Genomic DNA, 24444 nt, shown 5'->3' on the forward strand with positions numbered 1-24444 from the left:
CATATAGCCTCAAAACATGGGTTAGACTATAATTGTATTATCATGGATGGACAGCCCGCCCTTGCAACCATAGCTCCATCTATGAATTTGACAGTGGTCACATTTCTAAAGCCCAATGCCTAAGCTATTTACCAAATCAGCGGCAGCGTAGCGGCTGTTTGAACTGCAGATTACCCCTTTAAATTACATTGATTTTGTATGCAATGTCAGGTGGGATTACAAACATGTCATATCCTTCATAGTTCTAATACAATTTATTTATGGACAGGAAAACAGAAGAACCATAACAGAGATGATTTCGGCAAACGAACAAGAGAATTAACAACGAAACAGGGGAATGTTTAGTATTCTTTTTACAGCGCATACATTTAGCAATAACAAACCATGTAAACAATTCTTTCAATAGTAATTAGAGGCCAATAAATAAGCAATTACAGTCTACAAAGTTCGACATCTACAATATAAATCAATTTCAAGTAGCCCAAAAATTTGTCCAATATCAAAACCCTTACCTGAAGCCTACACAAATAAACATTTAAGTACCAATGAGGTTCAGTGTAATTAATTAAACTATGTCATGTCACTTTCAAATTGTAGGACCTGATGAAGTCCTACAATTTGACAGTAATTGCCACACCATATGAAATAAGTGATTGAAGTGCTATCTTCAGGGTGACCGTAACAAACATATTGGACAAATTTAAACCATTGAAATGTGAAAGAGAACACACAGCTTCCTTTGAGATCTAAATGTATAGGATGTTTCACCTTTTTGGAAAGTTTCATTTACTTTAGGTGGGGACAACATTCAATGAACAAAATCCAACAGTAACATACCCCAATAAATAACAGGATCATTCTTTGATTTAAGGGTAAGCTTAAATCTAAATAAAATGAGATAAATCAGACACAATCCATACGGGATTCTGGACACAGATACAATACAATACATTACAGAGGGAGCTGAGATTATTGCTCTGATCTCGGAGTTGAGGGGCGCTCAGTGACGAGCTGCAGACTCCCTGGGGTAGAACTCAGCCAGGGTGCTCTGGGGAATCCGCTTCAGCATTTCTTTGGGAAAGATTCGGAGCAGCTGCCAGCCAATGTCCAGGGTCTCATACACAGTCCTGTTGTCATAAGGGCCTGAGGGGTGAAGTTACATTGTTTTAGATATTGAATGCTATGACATTTGACAATATTCCATGTGATGACTAATTGCCAATTTAATATTTTATTCAGAGGTTTTATTAAGAGTATGAATACAACAATATTACCCAGTGATTCAGTGATATTTCAGAACACTTGTGGGCGCCATGGTCAATGTCAGGTCATGGAGCTAACATGTCTGAAATGCCGCCCCCCCCCCCCCCCCCCCCCCACACACACACACACAATACATCACAGCTTACTCTGTCGGAAAGAGATCATTTATAGGCTAGATATTAAGTCAATAATCATATCGTGTCACAACAGGATTTCAAGCATTAGGTCCCTGTGAAACATCGCCTACAGTAGTGCAATCCCTGCGTTGTAATCTCATTATCTGAAGGACAAGACTGAACGGCAGGCACTTGTTTTTCGCCCAAAAGACAGTCCCATTTGTCTGTTTCAGCTGAGAGAGAAGACGCAAAAGTCTGACATGATACTTGCATTTCATATTACTTCTACGGAGTGAGGTTTTCGATTTGAGGTTTCAATTCACGTCAGTAGACTCGATACTAATGAGATTCTCATTTTAATGGATCGCATTAGGCTTGGACTCATGTTAAAAAAGGAATTCAGGCTCACTACACACTCGGCTGGATAGATTTGCTCACAAATCCTTCCTTTAGCAATCTCATCAATCCAAGGACAAGTGTGAGAATAGGTTTGGCATAATGCTTTGACGACATGCACACATTATCGCTGAATGTCACCAAGGTGTTGTGGGGAAAAAATGTATCTGACATGAAGTTTGCCATTGGTTTTTGTTTCCCTCTGCTGATAAAAATGATAATGCCTGAAGGCATTGAAAATTAACTTTTACTAACTAAGACCTGAAGGAAAGAAGAACGAACAGCATGCAGCATTCATAGGTCCTTTGCTAGAGCCAAGAGCTGGCAGATCTCAGTAAAATATATTTCAAAACTCAGCGATGCAACATTTTATGATAATATCGGCAATTAATGACATGCAAAACAAAATGGTTTATTAAGAAACATCTAACAAACCTTAAATAGCTGAAATGTGATTCAACATGCAAACAAAATATTATTAATCCAATAATACTACAATATTTCTCAGTCATTGGGCAAAATCAATCTCCCATTTTAATATCACACTTGAATGATACCGCTATTCAGGCAGATTTTGGGGTAATAAGGTCAAAGACCTCAGGCAACACATGACCAGTCAATGATTTAAAGGAATTTGTGGAATAAAGGTAAGACAAACATAAGATACAGGAGAAGCCATGGTGGCAAATGTATAATATCTCATATTAAATGCAACATGTAAATAAAATCTCCAGACAAGATCGCTGAGCAGGAGTGTCAATGACCTGGCCAAGCATAATGTCTCTCACTTAACGGTGTGAAAAGCCTGCCAAAACACCCATTCATTCTGTTACCAAATACTGGACCCCGGGAGAATGCCATGCCACCGTTTTCATCTTTTGATTTAATCATGCCATACACACTAGATTTTTACTAGGCATGCTCTCTGGTTGTGGTGCTACGGTCATAAATTGAGTCTCATCTGTCTCACCCTGAGCGATGAAGTTCTTCTCAAACTTCTGCAGGAACTCCAGGTACAGCAGATCATCGGAGGTGAGGGCCTCCTCTCCCACCACGGCCTTCATGGCCTGCACGTCCTTACCAATGGCATAGCAGGCATACTGAGGGGGACAAAGGCATGGGAAAAGAGGTAGATCAAGACATGGAGATTCAAATCAAATTCTATTTGTCACATAAGCCGAATACAACAGGTGTAGTACGTGAAATGCTTACTAACAAGCCCTTAACCAACAATGCAGTCAAAAAATATATTTACTAAATAAACTGAAATACACAAAAACAAAATAACAATAACGAGGCTATATACAGGGGGTACCGGTACAGAGTCAACGTGCGGGGGTACAGGTTAGTCGAGGTAATATGTACATGTAGGTAGGGGTAAAGTGACTATGCATAGATCAAAACAGAGTCAATGCAAATAGTCTGAGTAGCAATTTGATTAGATGTTCAAGAGTCTTACGGCTTGGGGGAAAAGCTGTTAAGACGCCTCTTGGACCTAGACTTGGCGCTCTGGTAGCGCTTGCCGTGCTGTAGCAGAGAGAACAGTCTATGACGGCTAGGGTGGCTTTAGTCTGACAATTTTTAGGGCCTTCCTCTGACACCGCCTGGTATAGAGGTCCTGGATGGCAGGAAGCTTGGCCCCAGTGCTGTGCTGGGCCGTACGCACTGCCCTCTGTAGTGCCTTGTGGTCGGAGGCCAAGCAGCTGCCATACCAGGCGGTGATACAACCAGTCAGGATGCTCTCGATGGTGCAGCTGTAGAACTTTGAGGATCTGAGGACCCATGCCAAATCTTTTCAGTCTCCTGAGGGGAATAGGTGTTGTCGTGCCCTCATCACGACTGTCTTGGTGTGTTTGGACCATGATAGTTTCTTGGTGATGTGGACACCAAGGAACTTGAAGCTCTCAACCTGCTCCACTACAGCCCTGTCGATGAGAATGGGGGCGTGCTTGGCCCTCCTTTTCCTGTAGTCCACGATCATCTCCTTTGTCTTGGTCACGTTGAGGGAGAGGTTGTTGCCAGGTCTCTGACCTCCTCCCTATAGGCGGTCTCAACGTTGTCGGTGATCAGACCTACCACTGTTGTGTCGTCGGCAAACTTAATGGTGGTGTTGGAGTTGTGCTTGGTCACACAGTCACGGGTGAACAGGGAGTACAGGAGGGGACTAAGCACACACCCCTGAGGGCCCCCCGTGTTGAGGATCAGCATGGCAGATGTGTTGCTGCTTACCCTTACCACCTGGGGGTGGCCCATCAGGAAGTTCAGGATCCAGTTGCAGAGGGAGGTGAACGCTAAGCTGTAGTCAATGAACAGCATTCTCACGTAGGTGTTCCTTTTGTCCAGGTGGGAAAGGGCAGTGTTGAGTGGAATAGAGATTGCGTCATCTGTGGATCTGTATGCCAATTGGAGTGGGTCTAGGGTTTCTGGGATGATGGTGTTGATGTGAGCCATTGAGAGAGAAGCGTGGAAGGAGGTCATTGAATTAAAGGGGCTGAATCCAACAAACGATTAATGTGTATTGTAGTTCATTAGAAATTAGGCTTCATTATAGAAGATATTGACAACTACCAACTGATTGGAGACATCAGCATGGTCTTTACGGGTCATTCCTTCACCGATGGCAGACTTCATCAATCGAGACAGAGAGGGCAGCACATTGATGGGTGGGTAAATCTGAAAGGAAAGCATGAAATAATAGAACAATAATAGTCAATTCAATGTTCAACAAAGAAGTAGTAAACAAATGATCATTGGGCAACAATTGGACAATTGTCAGGAGAGAGAACTATAGTACTCAAGATACTCCTCAATAGTCAGGTACAAAGGGTGGGTTTGAGACATATTAGTGAGAATGTGAATACACGTCTATCATCAGTGAGTATGTCTCTACCTGTCTGTTGTGCAGCTGTCTGTCCACATAGACCTGTCCCTCAGTGATGTACCCTGTGAGATCAGGAATGGGATGGGTGATATCTGGAAAACACAGTTAACATTGGAGGTCAACGTCGAGAGATAATATCCAGGGTTCAAGTCACGATAAATCAAGTGGCCTTTGAATGTACAGTATATGCGTGCGTATGTTTGATAAAGCATGCACTGAACACGCTCGTCAATCACTTTTCCCCAAATAAATGTCATTGAACCAGGCATACACTTTAAAATGTCTACAACTTAAGAGTATAATGCATATAGATACTGGAATGCAGATCCAATGTAAAGTTTACAGCATTTCCCAGTTTAAGGACAATGAGTGTTTTGATCCACATCTTGGGAGAATAGTGATCTAAAATATGCTCGCTCAAATTCTCTTTGACGTTAAAAAGGGGGGGGGGACTCCCATTCAAATACAGATTGGAGGCCCATCAAGAGGTTACTATAGTAACGGCAAGCAACAATTTGTTCCCTGTCAACAACAAAAAAAACGCAGCTCTTTAGAGACGAAACCGGAGAATAAACAATTATTTTTTGATTTAACCTTTATTTAACTAAGCAAGTCAGTTACATTGACGGCCTACACCGGCCAATATTGCTAATGTGACAAGTAAATAAATAAAATAATACATTATATAAATACATTCTTTTCTAAATAAATCTAGGTTGTTTTTCTCTGAGAAAAGCCAGCATGTCTCACCATCGTTGGGCATGGTGAGGATGGGGATCTGAGTGATGGAGCCGTTCCTGCCCTCCACTCTCCCAGCACGCTCGTAGATGGTGGCCAGATCAGTGTACATGTAACCAGGGAAACCACGACGACCAGGGACCTCCTCTCTGGCAGCAGACACCTGAAGAGACATGGGACAAAGAAGTGAGCCATAGGTGGAACCAGGTAATAGGAAATGGGACCCTGAACACAAACTACTGAACATTTCATTGTTAGAGCATGTGATTGAGTCAAAGATTTAAAGTGGAATGGACAGCAGTTTAGCAACATGAAATCTTATTCAAATCTGTTCAAGTCGTAAGTTCACATACACTTAGATTGGAGTCATTAAAACTCGTTTTTCAACCACTCCACAAATGTCTTGTTAACAAACTATAGTTTTGGCAAGTCGGTCAGGACATCTACGTTGTGCATGACAAGTATTTTTCCCAACAATTGTTTACAGACAGATTATTTCACTTATAATTCACTGTATCACAATTCCAGTGGGTCAGAAGTTTGCCTTTAAACAGCCTGGAAAATTCCAGAAAATTATGTCATCGCTTTAGAATCTTCAGATAGGCTAATTGACATAATTTGAGTCAATTGGAGGTGCACCTGTGGATGTATTTCAAGGCCTACTTTCAAATTCAGTACCTCTTTGCTTGACATCATGGGAAAATCAAAAGAAATCAGCCAAGACCTCAGAAAAAAAATTGGAGACCTCCACAAGTCTGGTTCATCCTTGGGAGCAATTTTCAAACGCCTGAAGGTACCACGTTCATCTGTACAAACAACAGTACGCAAGTATAAACACCATGGGACCACTCAGCCGTCATACCGCTCAGGAAGGAGATGCGTTCTGTCTCCTAGAGATGAACGTACTTTGGTGCAAAAAGTGCAAATCAATCCCAGAACAACAGCAAAGGACCTTGTGAAAATGTTGGAGGAAACAGGTACAAAAATATCTATATCCACAGTAAAATGAGTCCTATATCGACATAACCTGAAAGGCCGCTCAGCAAGGAAGAAGCCACTGCTCCAAAACCGCCATAAAAAAGCCAGACTACGGTTTGCAACTGCACATGAGGCAAAAGATCGTACTTTTTGGAGAAATGTCCTCTGGTCTGATGTAACAAAAATAGAACTGTTTGGCCATAATGACCATCGTTGTGTTTGGAGGGAAAAGGGGGATGCTTGCAAGCCGAAGAACACCATCTCAACTGAAGCACGGGGGTGGCAGTATCATGTTGTGGTGGTGCTTTGCTGCAGGAGGGGCTGGTGCACTTCACAAAATAGATGGCATCACGAGGCAGGAAAATTATGTGGATATTTTGAAGCAACATCTCAAGACATCAGTCCGGAATGACCCCAAGCATACTTCCAAAAGTTCTGGCAAAATGGCTTAAGGACAACAAAGTCAAGGTATTGGAGTGGCCATCACAAAGCGCTGACCTCAATCCTATAGAAAATTTGTCGGCAGAACTGAAAAAGTGTGTGCGAGCAAGGAGGCCTACAAACCTGACTGTTACACCAGCTCTGTCAGGAGGAATGGGCCAAAATTCACCCAACTTATTGTGGGAAGCTTGTGGAAGACTACCTGAAATGGCAATGCTACCAAATACTAATTGAGTGTATGTAAACTTCTGACCCACTGGGAATGTGATGAAAGAAATAAAAGCTGAAATAAATCACTCTCTCTACTATTATTCTGACATTACACATTCTTAAAATAAAGTGGTGATCCTAACTGACCTAAGACAGGTAATTTTTACTAGGATTAAATGTCAGGAATTGTGAAAAACTGAGTTGAAATGTATTTGGCTACGGTGTATTTAAACTTTCAACTTCAACTGTACACTCCCAGGAAGAATTACACTTAAAAAAAATTACATTTTCTGACAAGCAAGCGCTTAGACATTGTCATTTTCACAAGTTGTTAGTATACGTAATTCCTAAACATTCTAAGGCATTTGTGAAAATTCTATAGCAATATAGAGTGGGAAAGCGTCATGCGTTTGGACAATTAAGACACTTCAGTTAATCAAACCTAATAAAAACATCCGTCTCATCCAGTACCGGAGTCATCCAGGACCGGAGTATGCAGACTAGTGCGCCATTGCCAATCAGCGGTACAGTAGTCCTATATGCAAATAAGCAGTTTTCCACAAGGGCCTGCCATCATTCACTTTGAATTGGACTGTGTTTACATGCAATTGCAACAGTGCGACCTTAGATCATTAGAATGCATTCGTCAAAAGCCACAAAACACACTTGAATGGATTTCTGCAAATACGTAGCTAAATACCACAAGAGTCCTCTTACATTTGGGAATTTTACAGTGCTACCGATTAAACAACCATAAATAGGTAGACCATCTCTCCCTATATGCACTTCAACAACAAGATCGACAACTAATGCCAGTCAGAGCAAGATGAGCAAAAATCTAACGAAGGAACATTAGATAAACCCTCTCAAACCTTTAAAGCTAGATTATCATCAAAATTGCACTGATAAACAATGGGGAATAGCCTGCTCGTCCTTCTGCAACTTGCCTGCCAATGCACGGGTTGTCCCAACCAAGCACCCAAGCTAACTGGCTAAAGTTGGCTAGCTTAGTAGCTAGCTACTTCCAGACACACATGAGAACACCTCACTGACCATTTCACTCACTCTAGCAGAGCTGGTTAGGCTGTTGACATGTTTTATAGAGTGTTCGTGACTAACTTACTTATTTTGCCTACGTTTTGCCTAGATGGCTAGCCAGAGTGAATTTGCAAACGCAAGAGATATGCTAAATGGATAACAGTCATTTCTTACTAGCTAACCAAATGACATGTGCATCTCTAGCTGTGTAGCCACCGAAAAACGATACGAGGGGGAAAAAAGTCAGTCACTCACCAACTCCTCCAATGACATGACGTCCTCCTAGCTATTGTTAGGCTCTGTGTTTTTAGTTTGCTACATATAGATATGCTAGCATATTAGCCACATTATGACTGACATTGCCCTTGCTAGTTGGATTGTAATGACATTCCCAGCCTTAGTTACATTTGTCTGTTTTTGTCTGCGATATTGAGTTATTGAAACTGAAACGGTGCATCCTGAATGGAGGCAGCAAACAATGTACCAGGCCAGCTGTGATTTACAACCTAATAGCAATATTTTTGGGACTACCAAGGAAGTATTGGTGAATTATTTTAATCATGCATTGAACTGCATCCATCTATTCTGCCAACAATGCCTTAGTGGACATCATGGAATGTTGAGTCAAATAGAACCCATTTTTAAAACATCTTATAAAGTTGGTTTTGTAGCATAAACTAGGAATTTGATATTGTTGACTGATATTTTTTTGATAGTTTGTTTCATATCTGCAAAAGTAGTGAACGCTGTCAGTTTCACATCTGCCACACTGATCCTCAACACGGGAGCCGCTCTGGGGTGTGTGCTTAGTCCCCTCCTGTACTCCCTGTTCACCCACGACTGTGTGGTCATGCTCAACTCCAACACCATCATCAAGTTACTGACAACACGACGGTGGTAGGCCTTATCACCGGCGACGAGTCAGCCTACATGGAGGAGGTCAGTGACCTGGCAGTGTGGTGCCAGAACAACAACCGCTCTCTCAATGTCAGTAAAACCAAGGAGCTGATAGTGGACTACAGGAAACGGAGCGGGCGAGAACGCTCCCATCCACATCGACGGGGCCGCAGTGGAGCAGGTCGATAGCTTCAAGTTCCTCGGTGTCCAAATTATTAAATACTTATAATGGTCCAAACTCACACAATCGTGAAGAAGGCGCGACAGCGTCTCGTCTCCCTCAGGAGGTTGAAAGGATTTGTAATGGGCCCTCAAATCCTCAAAAAGTTCTACAGCTATACCATTGAGAGCAATTTGACTGGCTGCCTCACTGTCTGGTATAGCAATAGCACCGCCCTCGATTGCATGGCGCTACAAAGAGTGGGTTCGGACAGCCTAGTACATCACTGGGGCCGAGCTCACTGGGGCCGAACTTCCTGCCATCCAGGACATCTACAGGCGGTGTGGTAGGAAGGCCTGGAAAATTGTTAAAGAATCCAACTACCCAAGCCATAGACTATTCTTTCTGCTTCGGCACGGCGGGCGGTTCCAGTGCATCAACTCTGGCACCAACAGGCTCTTGAACAGCTTCTATCCCAAGCAATAAAGACAGCTAAATAACTAACAAAATAGCTACATGGAGTATCGGAGTTAACCTTGTATCCTCATTGAGCTTTTTATTGCACACTCACAGGGCCCTACACACTCACTTCATCTGCTCACTCACACAACATCCACATACATTTACAGTGCCTTCGGGAAGTATTCAGACTCCTCGACTTTTTCCACATTGTTATGTTACGGCCTTATTCTAAAATGGATTAAAAAAAATACGAATCCTGAGCAATCGACACACAATACCCCATGATGACAAGGCAAAAATAGAAATACCTTATTTATATAAGTATTCAGACCCTATGATATGAAACTCGAAAATTGATCTCAGGTGCATCCGGTTTCTATTGATCATCATTGAGATGTTTCTACAACTTCATTGGAGTCCACCTGTGGTAAATTCAATTGATTGGATATGATTTGGAAAGGCACACATCTGTCTATATAAGGTCCCACAGTTGACAGTGCATGTCAGAGCATAAACCAAGCCACGAGGTCGAAGTAATTCTCCGTAGAGCTCGGAGACAGGATTGTGTCGAGGCACAGATCTGGGGAAGGGTACCAAAGCAGTTCTGCAGCATTGAAGATCCAAGAACACAGTGGCCTCCATCATTCTTTCCGAATGCACTGTACATATGAAATGGGTAAAACAGTATGTAAACACGTTTAAAATCCACATCCCAGTCAAGCTGCAGAGATGGTTGTCCATCTGGAAGGTTCTCCAGAGCTCTGTCAGAGTGACCATCGGGTTCTTGGTCACCTCCTGCACACCTCCCCGATTGCTCAATTTGGCCGGGAGGCCAGCTCTAGGAAGAGTCTTGGTGGTTCCAAACTTCTTCCATTTAAGAATGATTGAGGCCACTGGGTTCTTGGGGACCTTCAATGCTGCAGAAATGTTTTGGGTTCCCTTCCCAGATCTGTGCCTCGACACAATCCTGTCTGTCTCGGAGCTCTACAGACAATTCCTTCGACTTCATGGCTTGGTTTTTGCTCTGACATTCACTGTCAACTGTGGGACCTTATATAAACAGGTGTGTGCCTTTCCAAATCATGTCCAATCAATTGAATTTCAATCAATCAAGTTGTAGAAACATCTCAAGGATGATCAATGGAAACAGGATGCACCTGGACACAATTATGAGTCTCATAGCAAAGGGTCTGAATACTTATGTAAATAAGGTATTTGTGTTTTCGCTTTGTCATTATGGGGTATTGTGTCGTTTGCGCTGTTTTTTAAATTCATTTAATCCATTTAAGAAGGCTGTAATGTAACAAAATGTGGAAAAAGTCAAGGGGTCTGAATACTTTCCAAAGGCAATGTATGTGGATGTGTAATGGAAATGTTTATATGTTTGTGCTTTTCTTATAACTAATTTGTGTTCTATTCATGCGCTGTTCTATAAACCAATGTCTGTGTTCATGCAAGTGGCTGACTGTACAAATCCTCACTATCAGTAGCTGCAATTTGGCAGTACGCCCAGACCTTGTTTTGAGTACGAACGAAAGATCTCAGTTTCAAGGTCTCAGCTTAGAGAGAAGTCTCGTGAGGTATTGGTCGGTCACATGAATGAAACAAAACGGTAATGATTAATTAATTATGCTAAATCATGCAAATCTAACTTGTCTGTGCATAGCCGTATATAAGACAACTGCTGGGACTGCCCACAGGCAGAGCTCCTGATTAACATGTGTACTATGGTGCATTTAGTTGGTTGGAAACTCTCCAGCTCGCTGACAAATAAAGGATGATTCATTTAAGATTGACTTCGAGTGTCCCTGTGTGAGAATTTCCACGACAGATGTTATGTGAGTGAGCAGATGATGATGGGGTGAATGTGTAAGTGTGTAGGGCCCTGTGAGTGTGAATAGAGACAAAAATAAATAAGTCAATGAGGATACAAGGTTACCTCCGATAGTCTGTGTAGCTATTTATCAGTCTTATTGCTTGGGGATAGAAGCTGTTCAAGAGCCTGTTGGTGCCAGAGTTGATGCACCGGATCCACCTGCTGTGCAGAAGCAGTAAGAACAGTCTATGGCTTGGGTGGCTGGATTCTTAACGATTGTAAATAAGTTATTTCAGTTTGTATTTTTATTAAATTAGCAAACATTTCTAAAAACCTGTTTTCGCTTTGTCATTATGGGGTATTGTGTGTAAATTGATGAGGGAAAAAAAATATTTGATCCATCTTAAAATGAGACTAACGTAACAAATTGTGGAAAAAGTCAAGAGCTCTGAATACTTTCCAAATGCACTGTACACACACCGGACTCCGACATTGCTCATCCTAACATCTCTGTATTTCTTTATTCCATTCTTTTACTTTCAGATGCGTGTATTGTTGGATATTACTGCACTGTTGGAGCTAGGAACACAAGCGTTTCGCTACACTTGCAATAACATCTGCTAAATATGTGTATACGACCAATAACATTTGATTTGATTTGTGGAGGTTTTCAATATCACAACCATGTAGCCTGTACTGACCAAACTTTACCCAGCATATTGAATGTTCTACCCATATTCAAAAGAAAAGTTAAGGCTCTCAAACTTTGACAGAATTTATGTGCAAGTCTGACACGTCACAAAAATAAAAGTATGAGTTCTTTTTTTCCCAGGAGTAAACAGCAGACTTCATTGAGTTAGTTTGGTTGCCCACCTCTCTCAGAGCTTCGGCGTATGAGCTCATGTCAGTCAGGATGACCAGGACATGCTTCTCACACTGGTAGGCCAGGTACTCAGCTGAGGTCAGAGCCAGGCGAGGGGTGATAATGCGCTCAATACTGAGAAAGGAAAGAAGAAGGAAGGAATTCAATTTTAATTAACATAATAAAAAAAGGTTGCAATATTATACAGACACTTTATTGCCGTGAATCCATGATTCCATAGATTATTTATTATAGGAGGGAGCTAGTGCATTACTGATTTGGCACAGAGCTTATGCAAATGAACTCACGTGGGGTCGTTGGCTAGGTTCAAGAACAGGCAAACATTGTCCATGGATCCATTCTCCTCAAAGTCGGACTTGAAGAAGCGAGCAGTTTCCATGTTCACCTGAAAAGATAGGTTTGAGATTACACACCAAGTTTATAGTAGAAGGCCTTGAACATTCTTCAACAAAAGCAGGAATATATTAGTCACCCATGGGTAAGAAAAAAAAAACATGCATATCAGAAAAAGGAGCTCCTGTTTTCAAATATCACAACAAATTAGGGTAAATTCTTCCCAAATACTATACAGAGGGCAATGTAGTGCAAATTATTCTGCAGCTTACTGGTTCAACAGTTTAACTCAAGGTAACTTAATATGTTCTGATATGTGAAAACAGGGTTAAGTGTTAATACACTGTCCTTTACACAGTGTCCTTTTCCTAAATTGGAATCTCTTTTACATATGCTTCAAAATGTCCTAATCCCTTTTCATACCAGTCTGCCCCTATGCATTGCATTTCCACTACCCTGTTACAGAGTTTGTGCTTATGTTACAAGGCCCTCAATGGTGTGTGAATTAGCCATCAGCAGGGAGAGGATAAAGGGGCCCAGAGGAGCAGAGGTGGGGGTCACTAACATCTCTGCCACAGGTCACAGAAGATTCCCCACCCGGTGTTAAATAGTCATGAGCAGAGCAGCTGAACTAGAGAGAACTTGATACTGGCCGGCTGAATGTGTTCAAGACTGCTGAATAATAACCTGTCGACGTGGCCAGAACCTGCTCAAAGGAGCAGACGTAACAGGGGACTTAAACGCTAAGTCACCTGGTGAATGAGAGTGAGAAAAGGAGCCGGGGCAGTGTCACGTTTGGGTTAAGAGGAAGAATTAGCCACACACTAGAGGAAAAACAGAGAAGATTTTTTTTATGTTTGTCTATCTGGTGCCGCTCAGCTCACCCCCATGGCGGCAAAGACGATGGCAAAGTTATCGTCGCTGTAGTCCATCACATCCTTGGATTTCTTCACCAGGCCAGCCTGACGACAAATCTGGGCAGCAATCTGAGAACCAAAACACAGGATTAAAAATGACGAGGTCTTGAAACATATACGTTGATAAAACAGCCAGTCTATTCAAATGTTTGGACATCAGCGAGCGCCCTGTCCAGCCAGCTAGTTACTGGAGTCTTCTGTGTGTGTGTCGGCATGCGTGTGTGACCAACTATGCTTGTGTCAGAGGTGCATAGTTGGATAAAAACTCAGTGATTAGGAATGTAGAGGGGAGGAATTTCACGCTTATCACTTAATGTAATGGTTGCTGTCTGTTAAATCAGGGTTGACCTCTCAGTGCACCCTGAGCTGAGACACCTGGCCCATTGAGATCCGCGGCACAAATGACCCCATGACATCTGTTTAATGAAACGAGAAGCGTTTTATACCATTCCAGTGACACGAGAAGTCGACCAGCATCATTAGTCAGACAAGGCGTACCCTGTTCACTGTTTTTAGTACAGTAGGATTCTACAGTGGGCGCTCCAGTCAACCACCCCCTTTTGATTATTTTATTCACATCCAAAACAAAAGTTGCTAATCAAGCGACCAGATTATCTTCTTTATTTATTTACACTGCCCAAAAATCACTGTTATTCCGTTGCTTCAGTGGGATTCTATGCATTTGATTGAGGCTCCCCCTCCGGTGGAATTTGATCGTGCATGCTTTAGTTTGGCAGTTTGCCCTGACGGTCATAAGGTCATAATGAGGCTGTTTACAAACAGTGACGACTGGTGAGAGGACAGCCACCTCAAGCATTAACGACCTCATGGCTGGGCTACCAATCCTACATTAAATCAGTGCTATTCACACGATCGCCTAATCTCCTCTCGCCACCATTGTCTTATTAGTTTAATTCGTTTACCAGTTCAACCAGGAGGCCTCGGGAGCCATCATACTCTCTCCCCAAGGCATCAGAAAATAGCCTCTCTTCAGTCATGGGAAACCATGGACACGGTCTGATATGACAATATGAACTCATGAAACGATGCAGTATACTCTTAAACTTGTTGAAGACTGTATACATGAACTATTGAAACGCATAACCTTGTTTTCAAGGTCATTGCGCAATAGTTTGGTTAGTCCTTTAGCATTGATATTTCTTATCTTTTCCCTGAGATTTCAAGTGCTCATGGAGACTGATAAAACTAACACAAAATGAGGCTTGTAATAAGAACATGTTGGAATTGAGAATGATTCTGACTTCCTTAACAGTGCCCAGCCCCTTGCACCTATGATGTGCCATAACTCCCAAGATTGAGTCAGATGAACAACAGTCAAGCTGGCAATGACAAGAGATTATTTTTCACCCCATTCCAAGTTCAGTCAAAGGTAAAACCCTGACAGAAACATGTTGGTTTTACTTTCAACAATAAATAAGCACTTTTACCAACTTCGACTGTCCTCCAAGAGTTAACGAATGTCCTCTTCACTTGAGTTCACGCCAAGAAAGTTAACTGTGGCACTTTTCCACAAAAAGTACATTTCTCCAATGAATCCAATTTTAAATGACTGTCTGCGATAAGCAAATATTTTCAACTCTGTTCTCCAAATCCAAATTAAATGCTTTGACACCAGTGGTTTGGTTGGTCCATCCTATTTTTTAGGCGGTGAGACAGGAAGTGAAGTCCAGACGGCTGCCATGTGCCCATAACTAACACACTGACACATAGAGACATGGATCTGACTCATGTTTAGAGGCAGGTTGGCAACTAATAGCAGTGCCGTAGAATAATGTTATAAGCTACCTTCAGGTTTCCCTTTAGTAGGTTTAATGCAATGTGTTCACACCATTGTAACTAAATAGGCTGTTAATATATGAGCCTAAAATGAAATGGAGAATAAGCATCTAGTTAACAGTGTGTCTGATACAGACTATCAAATGTGACAGGTGCGTGATTGAACAAACACTACAAGGCATATGGAGTAAGTAAAATTAGTAGATGTGTGAATTTCTGGAATGCTGTGTGTGACGATAGACAGGGCGAAGCTCTCTGTGAAATAAGAAAACACCCTCCACAATCAGTAAAATGTCAGTGGATTTCTGAGACCTCCAGACCCACTTTGCCATTTCTGCCAGCTCCTGCACCACAGGGACAAAACAATTAAATATTTTCCATCTATTAGCACAAATACTTTCAATTTGCTGGTCACACACACACACACACAAAGGGGTGTTTGACAAATAAATTAAGCACAGAAGAATAGATTACAACATACCAAAACAGACAACACTAAATTAGAAACAACCTGGCTGCGATATTACGAATGGCTGAGGTGTCTAACAGAATGGACTGCCTCAGGTTTCAGATCAGATTAGTCCACTGGTAATGTTAGAAAACCCATCTCCAATGCTATTGACTGAGGCTATAATATGGCAAAATGCAGCCTAAGGCACATATAGCTTATGCGTTTGGGTGTCCTAGCCTTCGCAAGAGCAAGCGTCTCCATCGTACCTCGTTGTGGGGCAGGCCGGCTGCAGAGAAGATGGGAATCTTCTGACCTCGGGCGATGCTGTTCATCCCATCGATGGCAGAGATACCGGTCTGGATCATCTCTTCAGGGTAGATACGGCACTGAGGGTTGATGGGCTGGCCTGGGACAGGGCAGCGGTCACAGCAGAGGTTCAGAAACACATACCAGAGGGTTAGCCACTTTCAACCCAGGTATTGCCCAGGTAGTAGTCATATTAGGGATATAAATGGTAGAGTTGGCCTTATAATAGTTTCAATTCAGCCATTTACACTGTATGTGCAGTTTCACACATACGTAAACTATGGTTTAGAAAAGAAAATGAAGTAAGTACACTTGTAGGAGATGCATGAAATCCCCAAAATGTTATACATCCATACATGGTCCCGAGATGGAACAAATGGGCAGACCGGAGGTCAGGATCAGACCTTAAGATGGAAGACTCATGACCCTCTTCAAGTCATCTATTCATTGGGATGCCATGCCTACACAATGGTATGCTACACGTGAAAGGGATTCAGGGATGGGATCAACAGTCAATATAAAAGACAGTGTTTGGCCTTGTAGCAGTGAGATACAACTAAAGACTGAACTCACTATACAAGCTAATGTATAGCTTCACATCTAAGTCCACTAGCAGAGTAAAGATGGGGTTGATCGGTGTAAGCTCAGTATACTAAGAATATAGCCCAGGTACCATGTTTCTATTTTTGCACATCAGGGTCAATTGCATTTCAAAACAGACAATGTTATCTAAGAATATTGTTTGCTTCCTGAATGAACTGAATCATAGCTCCGTCCTACCCATGATGTCCAGGTAGTCTTCAGCCAGCACAGTGGGGCCACGGTCAATGGGCTTGCCTGAGCCATTGAAAACACGTCCTGAAATGAAAGACATTCTCTTTTAGTTTAACCTTTTCTCAATAGGGGGTGCTGTTTTCACTTTGTAAAAATTAGTTCCCAAATTAAACTGCCTCGTACTCAATTCTTGCTCGTACAATATGCATATTATTATTACTATTGGATAGAAAACACTCTTTAGTTTCTAAAACCGTTTGAATTATATCTGTGAGTAAAACAGAACTCAAGTTGGAGCAAACTTCCTGTCAGGAAGTGAGAAATCTGAAATCAGGCAATCTGTTCCAGGGTCAGTTTATTAATTTGCATGTATTCTATTGGTCGACATGCACTGCATAGGCCTTCCCCTAGATGTCAGCAAGCAGTGAGAATTGGAATGGAGTTGCTAGGCAGATCTGAGGCCATATAAAGGGTCTTGGTACGTGGGGTACACTCTTTTCAACATTCGCCATGACGCAAGACAGACCTCAGGATGGCGTTCTGGAAAGCTCTCGTTATAGGCCTTAGATATATCCGGCTCTGATTTTATTCGATATAGGTGTTAAAACGTCATAATGTAGTTATTTTAAACCGAGTTATATCATTTTATATCAGTATATTGCGATTTTCGGAATTTTCTTAGTGCTGCGTTATAGTGAGTTGGGCACGTCTTCGCCACATGGCTAATGTTTACTGCTAATTCCAAAGTTGAAGGCGACAATCTACAACCGAGCAACGATTCTTCTGGACAAAGGACAACTTGCCCAAGATTCTGATGGAAGCTCATCAAAAAGTAAGAACTATTTATGATGTTAATTCGTTGTTCTGTTGAAAAATGTCAAACTACTATTCCGCCATTAATTTCGGTGCGGTCTCGCTTTAACGCACGCTGTATGTCGTAGTAACGTTAATTTTAAAATTCTAACACAGCGGTTGCATTAAGAACTAATGTATCTTTCATTTGCTGTCCAACCTGTATTTTTTAGTCAAGTTTATGATTAGTTATTGATTAGATTAGGTGCCTCTCCCAAGATTTCTCCCGACATTTTGTTGGCAGCTTGGCTACTATTCTCATTGTATACCCACGATTTGTGCCGCTAAATATGCACATTTTCGAACAAACTCTATATGTATTGTGTAATATGATGTTATAGGACTGTCATCTGAAGAAGTTTGAGAAGGTTAGTGAAAAAATGTATATCTTTTGCTGGTTTATTCGTTATTGCTATTGTTGGCTTGAATCAATGCTGTTGTGTGGTTGGCTATTGTAGTAAGCTAATATAATGCTATATTGTGTTTTCGCTGTAAAACACTTAAAAAAACTGAAATATTGGCTGGATTCACAAGATCTTTGTCTTTCATTTGCTGTATATTTTTCATAAATGTTTTATGATGAGTATTTAGGTAATTCACGTTGGTCTCTGTAGTTATTCTAGTTGCTTTGGTTAGAGTTGTGATGGTGGCTGCAATGTAAAACTATGATTTATACCTGAAATATGCACATTTTTCTAACAAAACATATGCTATACAATAAATATGTTATCAGACTGTCATCTGATGAAGTTGTTTCTTGGTTAGTGACTATTTATATCTTTATTTGGTCGAATTTGTGATAGCTACATATGCAGGAAAAAAATGGTGGGAAAAAAAAGTTGTCTTTTGCTATCGTGGTTAGCTAATAGAAATACATATTGTGTCTTCCCTGTAAAACATTTTAAAAATCAGAAATGATGGCTGGATTCACAAGATGTGTATCTTTCATCTGGTGTCTTGGACTTGTGATTTAATGATATTTAGATGCTAGTATTTACTTGTGGCGCTATGCTAGGCTATGCTAGTCAGCTTTTTTACTGATGAGGGTGCTCCCGGATCCGGGATGGTGACTCGTGAGAAGTTAATTTCATATTGCAAGGATTGCTATCCACATAATTATCTCTACCTCTGATTCGTTAAAGAATATGAGCAATTACTTCAGGTTTCAGACAATAGTAGAGATGCTGCATTTTATATTTCCAATTAATTTAGGTCCATTATTAAATGATACTAGCAACAGATGGTTCACTCAACTATTCAAATACACCTAACCTTGAGTCCCACTGAGGTGGTATGACTGGGAGATTTATAAAAAGTCATACAAGCCTCAAAGATTCTCTTCAATGTTTTGTTCCCCTAATTTGCTCACGGAGAAGACTCAATGCAGGACTCAAATTGAGGCATTAACAGAGGCGAGGTAAAAATGGAACAGAACAATTGTATTTAGCACACCAAGAGAGTAAAGCCTGCAGGGTATTTTCTTCTGTGTGAGAAGGAGGGTGGGCGGAAACAGTTATACAGAGTGATGAAAACATTAGTCTTAATCAGTGGTGGATTTCATGCTTCCTCCTGCCTAGCGCCCACCGGATGCCACTCCGCTCGTCGTGAAAGGCTCATCTTACCCAGCATGTCCTCAGACACAGGTGTGCGCAGGATGTCACCGGTGAACTCACAGGCCGTCTTCTTGGCATCAATACCAGATGTCCCCTCAAACACCTGAAAATGATATTAAACGGTATCTTTCAGTTGTTTGTGGTATGTGTGTGTGTGTGTGTGTGTGTGTGTGTGTGTTGTGAGGTACTCACCTGTACGACAGCCTTGGTGCCAATCACCTCCAGCACCTGGCCACTCCTCCTGGTGCCATCAGGTAAAGTCAGGTGCACAATCTCTGCATACCTGGGAAACTGCCACATAAAAATAAAAAAAAGATTGGAAAACTCCATTTAACAAACATGTTTATTTCAGGTCTTTCAAAACAGAAAACATACATGACCAGCAATTAGGCTAACCCTGCAGTAAATAAGACTATCAATTTCACTAAGCAAGCCAGAACCACAGAACAAAAATCTTGCATAATTGCATCACAAGGGAAAGATACAAACGTGATTTGCAAAGTCTCCACCCTCCTTAAAGAAAACTCTGCAAGTTTCACGCAAGTCTATGGCCAAATGTTCCATTCCCTTTCAAAATTGAAATGATGCGAGCATTGAGAAATTGTGATTTGTTCTAAATGATCAGCGACAAAAAATCTGCATACCGGGAAAAAGTTCCTCCTTAGTCGTCGCATCCCAGTCTGTTGACAGAAGCTACAATACCATTCATGTTACGTGCGTCTGTCCACAAGAGATTAAAGGCTTGCCCACATCGCATCGAATGTGGATCTAGCGTGGGTCTGCTGATCGAGGTGCTAAGTACTCATTCAGGAAATGCTATTGGTGTGTCTGAGCCCTAATAGAAAAGTAATTTTAAATCTTTAGTCACCTTCACATTATCCAGAATCACCAGGGGGCCATTCACTCCAGACACAGTAGAATATGCTGAAATAGAGAATAACAGTAAAAATAAATAATAATAAATAAATAAAAAATATATAAAAAATGTAATAAAATCGATCATATATTTAAAATCCACTTTTTTTTTTTTTTTTTTTACAAGTAGTTGATTAAAACAATGACCATCAGAATAGGGGAAAAAACATGAAAAACATTTAAAAAACAATTAAAACTATACTTTCGTAAAGGGGTTTAAATCCTTTTCATGCATTTCATGGCCAAATGTCAAGACCAGGAAAATATCAAGGAAAACATGATGCACTTTGAACATATGGGATAAAATGGAATTTACATAGGCCAAAGTTTACAATTTATTAAACAATACGCCAGACACGTATGTTACTTAATTACTGGGAATTTTGTATGATTATAAGTTAGGCCTGCCTAAACACAATCCATAATTCATTCCCTGTACTCAAAGATTCACCCCAGTGTCTCGGATTTGGCTAGTATGTTAGGTTTCATGGCTCCCACCATCTCTTTTGTCTGTGCAATAAAACAATTAATGATTCGCCTAATACTCAATCTTTAAAATGTATTTTATCCAACTCCATAACATCAGTTTTAGATGTATCAAGGAGAATTCAGCCCTCGTGTTCAATTGGTTCCGTGATCCTAACCCCTTTGTCAATACGCATATTAGAACACTTACCACCTGAAGGGCCACATCCCTCCCTTAAGGACGGGCTAGGAGCCCAACACCACGCCAGTGATCAGAGCCCTCCCAAACACACATGGTATGGTAGATAACCGACTTTCTACTACAGCACGGGTGGGCCGCTTTGGTTCTCTTTTGTTTATTTCCTGCTTCCAAAACACAAACACCGGCTCTCCCCATCAAAACCATCTCTTTGCCAACCAATGCAGGGCAAACTAGACGATCATGCATTTTTTTACAGAACACCCAATAATAATAAAAAATAATGTTTGCTGAATCTTTTCATCTGAAACAGGACTTTTAACTAACCAAACTCACCACGCTGGGTATTAAGGAGCCCAAGCCGTCACGGTCAAGGGAAAATATGCAGGTGGAGGAATAGATGGAGGCGGGCCAGGAGGCTATGATTAAAGAGCGACTGCCCCTAAAAAGCAACTTCTCATTTTGAAAACAGCCTATGTGGCATCAATATGAGTCATAAACACTTAATCTAGTGTCAAAATTGACTACAAAGTGTAAACAGGATAATTTGTCATAAAGTTAATCTTGTCTAAAACAGAAGTTTGCAAGATGCCAGAAAAAAACTGTGTCACGGAATGAAGGGTACCATAACAGTTTTCTACTTCTTCTATGATATCATGGCGGTCCGCAAACAACCGTTTAAGTGCATGCCGCCACTTACTGTGCTGGAATGTACGATCAATCATGATCTGCCCAATTCTGTACTACCACAAAAATAAAATATAAACCTAATAAATCCCTACTAATTTCCACCACACCCTCCACCCAAAAAACCCTCCCCTACCCCATTAAACGTTATCTATATCATGCTGAAACACTCATGTCCTCTAACAGTTTTCCTTAGGTTGGGTTTATTTCGATCCTGCCTACAGCTGGCAGCTGTAAGTAAGTAATCATAAATTGGGTGCGACCCAATTGTAATTCCCATGGTCAATTTGCGTTGACATTTGATTTCCCTAAGGGGCTAGTTAGTGACCGTCGGTTAATTACATGGGACGATATTGTAAAATGTAAATAGCTCCAAATTTCAATGACTTAATCTCAAACCAACTATTGTTTATAGAAATGAATATACAACTATTGAAATAATTTAATGAGACAACTAAACATGAAAATATTGTCCCATTTACATTGTGTAATTTATTGACGGTCCATAACTAACTGTAAATTGGCTAGCACTAGCTAGCCTAGGAGACTTCAAGACAAGACCTGGTTAGACTGTTTCAAGTTATCTAGAAGAGTGAGTGACTAACTGTGTATTGTTTTGGCAGAGTGAATGTACAAACTTTTGCTACGTGCGAACACACACAAGAGACACACACATTAAAATGACACAACGGTGGTAGGCCTGATCACTGACAACAATGAGACAGCCTATAGGGAGGTGGTCAGAGACCTGGCTGTGTGGTGCCAGGACAACAACCTCTCCTTCAACGTGATCAAGACAAAGGAGATGATTGTGGACTACAGGAAAAGGAGGACCGAGCATGACCCAATTCTCATCAACAGGGCTGTAGTGGAGCAGGTTGAGAGCTTCACGTTCCTTGGTGTCCACATCAACAAACTAACATGGCCCAAGCGCACCAAGAAAGTTGTGAAGAGGGCACGACAAAACCTATTCCCCCTCAGGAGACTGAAAAGATTTAGCATGGGGCCTCAGATCTTCGAAAAGTTCTACAGTTGCACCATTGAGAGCATCCTGTCTGGTTGCATCACCACTTGGTATGGCAACTGTTTGGTCGTCGACCACAAGGCACTACAGAGGGTAGTGCGTACGGCCCAGTACATCACCGGGGCCAAGCTTCCTGCCATCCAGGACCTCTATACCAGGCGGTGTCAGAGGAAGGCCCTAAAAATTGTCAAAGCCTCCAACCACCATAGACTGTTCTCTCTGCTACCGCATGGCAAGCGGCACCGGAGCGCCAAGTCTAGGTCCAAAAAGGCTTCTAAACAGCTTCTAACCCCAAGGCATAAGACTCCTGAACATCTAATCAATTGGCTACCCAGACTATTTGCATTGCCCCCCCCCTCCCCCTTTTACACTGCTGCTACTGTCTGTTATTATCTATGCATAGTCACTTTAATAACTTTACCTACATGTACATATTACCTCAATTACCTCGACTAACCGGTGCCCCTGCTCATTGACTCTGTACCGGTACCCCCTGTATATAGCCTCGCTATTGTTATTTTACTGCTGCTCTTTAATTATGTTACTTTTATTTCTTATTCAAATATTTTTTTTTTTACTGCATTGTTGGTAAGGGCAAGTAAGCATTTAATCTGTAAGGTGCTTTGATTTGATTTGAAACCACCAACTCTTGTTTGGCTTCAGTCATGGCCGCTGCATTGCTTAATGACCAAGACGAAAAACTAGGCCAAAATCAGGAAGTTCAGGCCCCCCTTTAAAGGCCCAAGTATGGAGAAACAGAAGAGCATAGGTGTGGTCCAAAACTTTGTCCTCTTACTTTCTTTGGGAAAACATTAGCTCTGCTGACATTAGAGCCAATTTGGTAGTGTCTGCAAAAACCGGGGGCCTCCGTCTGCTTCTCCTCGCACAGCTATAGCCCGAGGAGACGAAGTGAAGGGGAGTACGGGGGCATTGTTTTCACCAGGTCTTCCATCATGCCCTTGTGTTTCTTTTTTTGTGTGAACCGTCAATCTCTTGGCCAATATCAAAGCTGCAAGGAAATTAGAGCAGACTGGTTCTAACACAGAGCACTAAAGCCTGGCGGGGTGCATCCACTTTGCCACTAATTAGGCAGTGGCCAACAAATAACCTGTCAATGCACTATAGCGCTATAGCCATTTCCCACACACACACACACACCTGCATTTCAACCCCTATTACCCAGACAGGCTGTAAGAGAGAGATGGGGAAGAGTGAGAGAGAGTGAGACAGAGTGTGAGAGACAAAGGGAGTGCTCAAGTGTGATAAAAGGACCACCCCAACAGAGGGGCACTAGTTTCCCTTCCTTCTCCAAATAAACTGCCTGCTCGGACTACTCTATCAACTCCCTGCACTGGGAGTAAAGACATTTGTAGAGGCGTAAAGAGACTTAAAGATTCCAAAATCTACAATACAATTATGCAGCATCTCATCCAGATAGAAACATAGCGCCTACCAGTGAAAAAGAAAGTAAAGCCATTGATTAATTCCGTTTGGCCTCTCTCTACCCTACGGCACAGGCCTTGAACGTAGGCTAATGAGTAGTCTAGGATTAATGAACATTGCTAAGTCTCAGTGCGAGACCACGATCCCCGTCTCAAAACTGTTTTATTTGAAATGATCTCCTAATGAGCTATGAATACTGGTTAGCTCTATTTCATAACTTGGCACAACAAAAAAAATCTGCAAGTAGGCCTATATGAATTAAATATAAGAATGCAGTGGTGATAATCATGATGTAGGCTAGCCTAGAGGATATCTTGACATATTGAATTATTAACTATGCCACACCATAATACAGCCTAGCATTTGAGTTTTGGTTATAACTACCCGGT

At 41.6% G+C, this 24444-nt stretch overlaps 1 protein-coding gene across 1 annotated transcript in view; it reads right to left on the reverse strand.

Moving 5' to 3' along the window:
* Positions 1-239: 239 nt before the first annotated feature.
* Positions 240-24444, reverse strand: part of LOC120046543 (V-type proton ATPase subunit B, brain isoform-like) — a 48521-nt gene continuing 24316 nt past the window's right edge. The window contains exons 2-14 of the mRNA XM_038991871.1: positions 20191-20246; positions 19515-19613; positions 19332-19425; positions 16864-16941; positions 16044-16183; positions 13497-13598; positions 12567-12664; positions 12270-12393; positions 5407-5557; positions 4666-4748; positions 4344-4448; positions 2746-2875; positions 240-1143 (exon numbers count right to left, since the gene is read on the reverse strand). Of these exons, the coding sequence (XP_038847799.1) occupies positions 1001-1143; positions 2746-2875; positions 4344-4448; positions 4666-4748; positions 5407-5557; positions 12270-12393; positions 12567-12664; positions 13497-13598; positions 16044-16183; positions 16864-16941; positions 19332-19425; positions 19515-19613; positions 20191-20246 (1403 nt within the window). The 3' untranslated portion in view covers positions 240-1000. The remainder of the gene's footprint in view (positions 1144-2745; positions 2876-4343; positions 4449-4665; positions 4749-5406; positions 5558-12269; positions 12394-12566; positions 12665-13496; positions 13599-16043; positions 16184-16863; positions 16942-19331; positions 19426-19514; positions 19614-20190; positions 20247-24444) is intronic.

The sequence above is a fragment of the Salvelinus namaycush genome, chromosome 4 (assembly GCF_016432855.1).
Source record: "Salvelinus namaycush isolate Seneca chromosome 4, SaNama_1.0, whole genome shotgun sequence".
Lineage (NCBI taxonomy): Eukaryota > Metazoa > Chordata > Actinopteri > Salmoniformes > Salmonidae > Salvelinus > Salvelinus namaycush.